General features: G+C 39.7%; 1 protein-coding gene across 1 annotated transcript in view; it reads left to right on the top strand.

Annotated features, from left to right (window-relative positions):
* The window catches only part of mdga1 (MAM domain containing glycosylphosphatidylinositol anchor 1), a 204,385-nt gene extending 198,843 nt beyond the window's left edge, over window positions 1–5,542 (top strand). Inside the window, exon 17 of the mRNA XM_079998269.1 lies at window positions 5,431–5,542. Within this exon, the coding sequence (XP_079854395.1) occupies window positions 5,431–5,519 (89 nt within the window). The 3' untranslated portion in view covers window positions 5,520–5,542. The remainder of the gene's footprint in view (window positions 1–5,430) is intronic.
* Window positions 5,543–7,782: the final 2,240 nt, after the last annotated feature.

Here is a 7,782-nt window from a genome sequence, read left to right as displayed (position 1 = left end):
CTTAATGAGGTCACAGTACAGAAAGGTTTTAAATGTCTTGCTCTGAAGGTCAATTTAGGGTCACATAATTCCATTGGGATTTATGGACCTAACGCTGCTGAATCTGTCGCCATTTTTAATATCTATCAATATAACATAATCTCTCAATATAGTAACTTGGAGATAATAGTCTTGGTGATTTTAATTTCAAATGGTTGACCAATGTGTCTGCCAACTGGAGTGTGGCGTGTGGTCATCTCAACCTAACCCAACTGATAACTGGCCCTACCAGGCCTAATCTTAAAAGGATTTCGAAGTCAACTTTATTTGATCTGATCTTATCTAGTAGGAGTGATACATGTGTTGCTCCTGGTGTCTTAGCCCGCCTGAATTAGGGATATGCGACTCAAGAAGGTTTGACCACAAGTTGTTGTCAAGAGAAATTTAAAACATTTGAATGGTCAGGCCTCCTTACATGATCTTTTTCATGGTGACATTTCAAATACATTAGAAATCCCGGACGTTGATCTAGAACTGGATCATTTTACAAGTACCTTCAACCCTGTCCTTGGTTCACATCTGAACTATCATCTTTGTTCCAATTCAAATCCGGAGACCCTTCCCACTGGCTTGCTTTTAGGCATTCAAGAAATTAATTGTCAGTGAGGAAAGCTAAATATGATTATTATTTAAATACCATCTTTAGTTGTTATTCAAACCCAGCCAATTTCTGGAAGGTAGTAAATTCAACTAAGAATAAAAGTGTAATTCCCCTGCCCGCAAATGTCAATTCTGGTCTGTGTGTGATATCTGATCACAACGAACTATGCACAGTTTTTAACAAACATTTTGCTGCAGCTGGTCACCTATTTGTGACCAGAGAAGGGGATCTGGTGAATCTATTAGTGATACAGACATGGGTGTCCCTGTACATTCTGTAAGTCCTGTCCCTCAGTTTGCCCTCCATCGGGCACTTCTTGCCATTGGCTCCAAGAAAACAACTGGAAAAGGAAAAAAAAACAAAATCTATGCTGTTCACAAGAGCTAAGGAAATAGATCATAGCAAACTTCAGATTAGCACTTTTCTTGGTACAGCTATGTAAAACAGTCCCACACCATAAATATTTAGGCATCAGGCTTGATGATAAACTAAATTTTAAAGTTTATATTCATAAACTGTTCGAAAAGCTACAGCCAAAACTTGGCTTTCTTTTTCGAAATAGAACCTGCTTTCCCAGTACGAAAAAAAAAAATGTTGAAACTGTATAACTTTCTTTCTTGGATTACGGTGATGTAATATATAGACATGCTGCTGTTACCACCCTTAAGCCCTTAGACACTATATATCACCCTGCTCTTAGATGTATTACTGGTGATGCCTGCGGTACCCATCATTGTACTCTATGAAAAAGATGGCTGGCCCTCTCTCTTTGCGAGAGAAGATCAACACTGTATATGTTTATTTACAAAGCGCTCTTAAAAAATGACCAAGTGACACAAGTTCACCATTACACCTCAATGTAGGAGCTTATCAAAGATGCTCTCAGGATTGGATTACATTAGATGTTCCATGGGTCAACTCCGAACTCGGAACTACTGCTTTTAAATTGTACGCTCCCGACTCGTGCAATGACCTACAATGCACTTCAAATATCATAATGTGATCTCGGTATCATTGAAAATGCGGGTTCAACCCACAATGTATCCCCGAGAACGAAATAAATGTGAAATGAAAATTACATTTAAAAAGAATATTGTGTCTCTAAATCCTGCAATGTCATATACCAAATTTGGTGTTGATACAGTCAAAATCCAAAACGTCTCTAGTACCATAAAAGACTGCCGTGATGGATTTTTTGCTAATTTGCATAAACAGAAAAAGAGTAATGTCACTTGTACATTTTGGATTTTGACTGTATCAACAGCAAATTTGGTATACACACCATTGCAGGATTGAGAGAAACAATTATACTATAAATGAACAAGATCGGTTCAAAATCATGGGCACCATCAACCAAAAATGTTTTCCGCACGCCCACATGCACCAATCGATATGGCACTTTAGATTTTGGTTAACGCATGCAGAGCAAATTGGTGAAATTCCTATACACGTTTGTGGCGCCCCCTATAGTTTTGGTAGACCTATTCCCAAACATGGACTGAAGACATCTACCAAGATTTATGATGATTGGACAAATAGTTAATGAGTTATGACCAATTTTCTGCTAAGCCCTGCCTTTTGGAACATTTTTTTTTGGTTGATGGTGCCCATGTCTCGCTCGTTTACGGCAGAAATGCGTTATGTAGAAGAGGGTGTAAATAATAAGGGAAGGAGGAGAGACACGCACATGCACAGACAGCGTGTTGCAGAGTACCTGCATCTTCTCTCACTTCATTATAGTGACTGGGTTGAAACACTTATCATGTATAGATCTTTATATTCCTCCAAAATACTCCATAATACCTGCAAAATACCTTGACACAGCAAGACACAAGACTAGGACTAAGATAAGCAAACAGCCACTTGAGCCTCTTAACTATGTTCTGCTGTCTACTATTTGTGTGTGCGCGTGTGTGTGTGTGTGTGTGTGTGTGTGTGTGTGTGTGAGTGAGAGCGAGAGAGAGAGAGAGAGAGAGAGAGAGCGCGCAAGAGTGGGAGAGAACTCAATGAGGGGAGAAGAGAGAGAGGTTCTAAAGATTTATCACACATATTGATTTTCTGCCCGAAAGACGATCCTCCTGATAGAACGTTGTATTGATCGTTTGAATACAATGCACAATGTTGTTTTTTTGGGTAAGAACTTGGCTCGGTTAATCTGCTCCAAATTTGGAGGAGCACATTGATGGGGGGGATGAGATGGAGAGAATGAGAATGAGGGTACCTTGTGCATGCATATCTTCATGTTTTGGTCTATAAGGATATAATAGGTTGACTAGATTTTGTACTTAACATATACACATTTTTTATAAAGTTACATTTAACTGTTCATCTTATTTATTTATGTATGTATTTATTATTTTATTAATTATTCTATTTGTTTATTATTATTTTTTTATGTATTTATTATGTATTTATTATGTATTTATTATTTATTTATTTTATTATCTACTGCTTATATATTACTATTATATATTATATATATATTGCTATTATGTATCTAATCCTACCTATTTTTCGTGCTTTCATTTTTTGATTTGGTACACTTGGCTGTAGTTTGCGTTCTATGCATGTTTACATATAAATTAATAAAAATGTGAATCTATATATTCTAAGCAAAATTTAATGCATTCAAAAGCTGAGCGATATGTGACTTCTTTTTGAAAGAGAAATCTTCTACTGATGATGACATCACCTGCAAGCACTGCTTGAAAACAGGGAATCTCATCAACTTCTGTTATTTAAAAAAAAATCATTCTCATTTTTGGGTGAAAATACTTCTTATGTGCTGTCTCCGTCTTTCTCCTTCCTCCCTCTCTCAATCTCATTTTCCTCCTTTTCCCATCCTCATCTACCTGTAGCGTCCATGTTTGTTATCAGTTTCCCCTTTCCACAGTTTTTCTTCCAGTCGCTCTGGAATGGAGTGATAAAACACAGCAATCTCTTTAGTTATGATGGTTCATATGATGGTATGATGGCTTTATAATGGACTAGAATGTGGTCAAAATATAATCAGTGAAACCTATACACATTATTATAAAATATGCAGTAATCAGTAATTTTATGATAATAATAATAATAATAATAATAATAATAATAATAATAATAATAATAATACTTATTATTATTATTATTATTATTATTATTATTATTATTATGACTTTTAATATTATTATTATTATCATTATCATTATTATTGTGTATTCCCTTTATGAATTGACATTTATAACAATTGTTTTTATTTCAAGATATTGATAAAAGCCTGAGCATCTTTTGTGCTGCTGCAGTATTTTAAGAGTATCACAATTATGATATCAGGTTTGTGGGAATGCACATAGTATATACTCTACAGTATATGCATTTTCAGATAACAATTCAACTTGAAAACAAAGGTAAAACAATTTAAATGGACCGTAATGCAATACTTGTAAAAAATGAATATGTCTTTATGCATATAATATTTATTGTTGTCCTTTTTTAATAACTAAAAAAACAGACACAAAATGGCAAAATAAATAAAGAAATAAAATAATACAATTAAAATATAGGTGACAAATGCACAGAGGGGTAAAGGGATTAAATGAATGAATCATGATTAATCGGATGACATTTGTGCAGTCATTCGTGATTAATACCATTTTACCCAAATTAGATAATATCCCAAAGGAAAATGAAAATAAAATAAAAAAAAATAAAACAGACAGGAAGTTGATTTTCCAGAAGTTCAGTTATATTGATTCATGTTGACCTCATGTCAATCAAGCTCCATCAAACCCCTTCGTGGTGTGGCCCCCATGTCAGGAAAGAAGCCCTCCGCCTTAATGAGCACGATAGAGAAAAGTTCAATTTGTTGTGGTTTTTATCGGCAGACATGTGGCGTTTCCACTGCTGCCTTGCTGAAAGGCGCTGCGGAAAAACACTGTCCCGGAAAAGACAGACACGGCGGCGGCTGGCCCCTAAATGCCACATTCCTCCCTTCGCTTTCCCGTCGGCGAGACTGTCAATTTAGAAGGGCTCTAAAGGACTGCTTGTTTTCCGAGTACACAACAGGCTTCGTTAGCGTTACCATGGCAACTGGAGGCACCGCGTCGGATGAAGGGTCTAGTCGCACAATGCTACCTCTCTGGTTCGGCTTGAGTCGTTTTAAGTGTTGAGAAAACAAGGCGTCGGATGAACAAATTAACTTAGCGGGTGAGAGGAGGCTCCTCAGAAGGGAACGTTCTGAGTTAAGAACCAACTCCGGGAGACGGCGGAGTGAGGAATGGACACTGTGTTTGGGCTTTTGTCTGTTTTTCTCCTTTTTTGCTGACGTGTTCCCCCATTTTCAAGTAATGGTAAACATCTCATTCTCAACGTGTCTTCCTCAAAGTTCTTTTAAGATCAATTAATATGGTGGAAATGACAGGAAGCCATTTCTAAATTATATCTGCATTGCAATTATTAGTTGATGTTCCAAGTATATAATATATACTGTATATATACTGTATATATACATTATAATTCCTAGCAGATACCCTCAAGAAACAAATCAGTATACATATTATACATATACATATTAACCGTTCAAATTATTTATTAATGCAAATTCGATTTTGTAATTTGGCCTGTTGAATTTGTACGTCTACATTATTTACATTATCTGTAATTCTACGGCCAATTTGTGATGAAATTGGCTGGTTTCCTATATTACAAATTGAATGATCTATCTATATATTTATGACGTTCGATGTTGACCGCGATTGTCTTTCTGCTCCTCCTCCTCCTTCCTCTCTCTTCTTCCTCCTCCATCGCAGTCCTGATCGGTGGCTCGCCGGCGTCGCACCCGCTCAAGCCGGCGCCCTGGATGACCTTTGCCCTCTGCTGCGTCCTCGTCTACAGATGATAAGTGCTCCGTGCCGACAGACGCTGCCCCCGACGCCAGCTCTTCTACGTCCTACTTCCTGCCGCCTGTGTCCTTCTTATCACCTCTCACCTTCTCCTTCTCCTCCTTCCCTATCACTCCACCCACGCGTCCCCTTCCACCTTTGTCGCTTAAATACTCCAAAAAAAACGAAAAAGAGAGAGTTATGAGTAGTCCTTGTTTCTGTGATGCTCTTGTTGAACGTTTTCACCGTTTGCAGACGACTTCGTACTATTCGCTAGTGACCTTTTCGGGGGGTGACGTGCTCCCAACCTTCCGTTGCGGGACTTCACCCCCTCTCCTGCGTTCTTCACTCTCTCCTGTGAACTCTGTGCATCCCTGCACCCCACCCTCCATCCATTCCCCCTCTTCCTCATCAACCTTCTACCTCCATGTAGCACCCCGCCCCCCACCCGGTCCCCGTCCTTTCCACCCGCGATCCCCCAACTTCCCCCCGTCCTCCGCCCCTCCTCCTCTTTTTTTCCCGGACACGCCAAAGTGTCGGACACTCTCTTACCAAAGATGACAAAAGGACCCGAGACGGACGCAGGGGACGAGCGAGCGAGGGAGCCGGGTTTTTGAAGGAAGTAAGGCGGGGGAAAAGAAATGAAAGGAAAACACGCTTGACGCCACTGGAGCTGCCCAACAAAGAGGCCGAGGAAGAGACTCGTCGATGACTCAACACGTGAAATGGATTCAGGAGGAATAAGAGCAGTTGGAAAAAGTGAGGGAAGCCCTTCTGCTTGCTCTCCGCCTGCTACAAACAACCTCCCCGGCTTGGATTGTTCGTGTACATTTATCTATATATACATAAATATATGAGATATAAAGTTTAAAAACACAACTAGGGGGACAGCGGGCGACTCTGCCGCTCCGGAACTGAAGAAGCACAATGTTTATAATCCTCTGGGTTTTATTATTATAACTATTCTGTCAAGTTGCTTCTGTCGAAAAACTTCTATTATTTTCATCGTTCGCGCTCTCTCTCTCTTTTTTTTTTTTTTGTTTTTTGTTTTTTGGCAAGGGTTATTAAATAAGTCTGTTCGTATTTATCCGAGGGAGGGAACCAGGAAGGGATGATTTGTAAAACCCCGAAAAATCTGGAGAAAGGAATGAGCACCTGGCAGGGTGTGAGGCCGCCCCGGCACGCCCAAGCATCGCCCGCGTGGATGGACGACGTGGTCGAGGCATGAACCCGCACGCACAGGCACACTCGCACACACACACACACACACACACACACACACACGCACACACACGCACACACACACACGCACACACACACACACACACACACGCGCGCACACACACACACACGCACACACACAGAAGGAGGAGACGCTAGGAGGACGTCAGCTTTGAGATTCCTTCTCCTTCTCCTCGAACTTCTCCCCTGTTGGGCTGAGAGACAGCGCAGATTATGGATCAGGTGATTGATCAGATGATGGATCAAGTGATTGATCAGATGATGATTGATCAGCATCACGGCTTGCCCCGGCAGGAAGCACTTTCCTTCCCATTGCGATGTTGAATGTCATGCGAATGGAAAAAAGCCGCGGGTGTCTGGTCTGGGAGGGTCGAATGCTCCATCGGTGATTCATCCAGAATGAATATCTGTGCAATATGTTTTTTTTGTTTACTTTTTGATTGGGCTTCGATAATTGTTGAATTTCGCTGTGGTTTTTCTGTTTGCAATCATCATACACAACCAAACACTCTCAACGTTACACAGTTTTTTACACAACTTAATATAATACATTTCATAATAAAACATCAAGGAACACACATACCGGTCCAGACTGCAGAGAAAACAGCCCAGAAATGAAACACAACTTAATCAGCCACAACAAGAAAAAAGCAGCCGCCTGCCTTCTGTTTTTTAGTTTATTAACTTCACAACCGTCTTTTTCCTATTTTCATCATTACTGCAGGAGCTGCGTACGCTGTGCAGGGGATTGCCAAGTTGTCGTCATTCATTTTACACCATAAATAGCACATAAGATATAATATTTACACACACATTAATGCGTGTTTCTCATTATCCTCCTCTCATAGCCTCTTGTAGTTTGTTAGAGTCAGCTGGGATCAGCTTCCAACCATAAATAAACATGTATTATGCACTCAGAGGTTGGGATAGAGACATTAAGAAAAACCTTAAATGTTATAGTTTATAATCCACCGAGAGGTTGTGAACCCAAAGTAAACCCTGTGAACCTTAAACTGAGCCTGGAAAATAAAATGATGG

Source organism: Zeus faber, assembly GCF_960531495.2.
Source record: "Zeus faber genome assembly, chromosome: 3".
NCBI lineage: Eukaryota > Metazoa > Chordata > Actinopteri > Zeiformes > Zeidae > Zeus > Zeus faber.
This window is presented reverse-complemented; position numbering and strand designations above follow the sequence as displayed.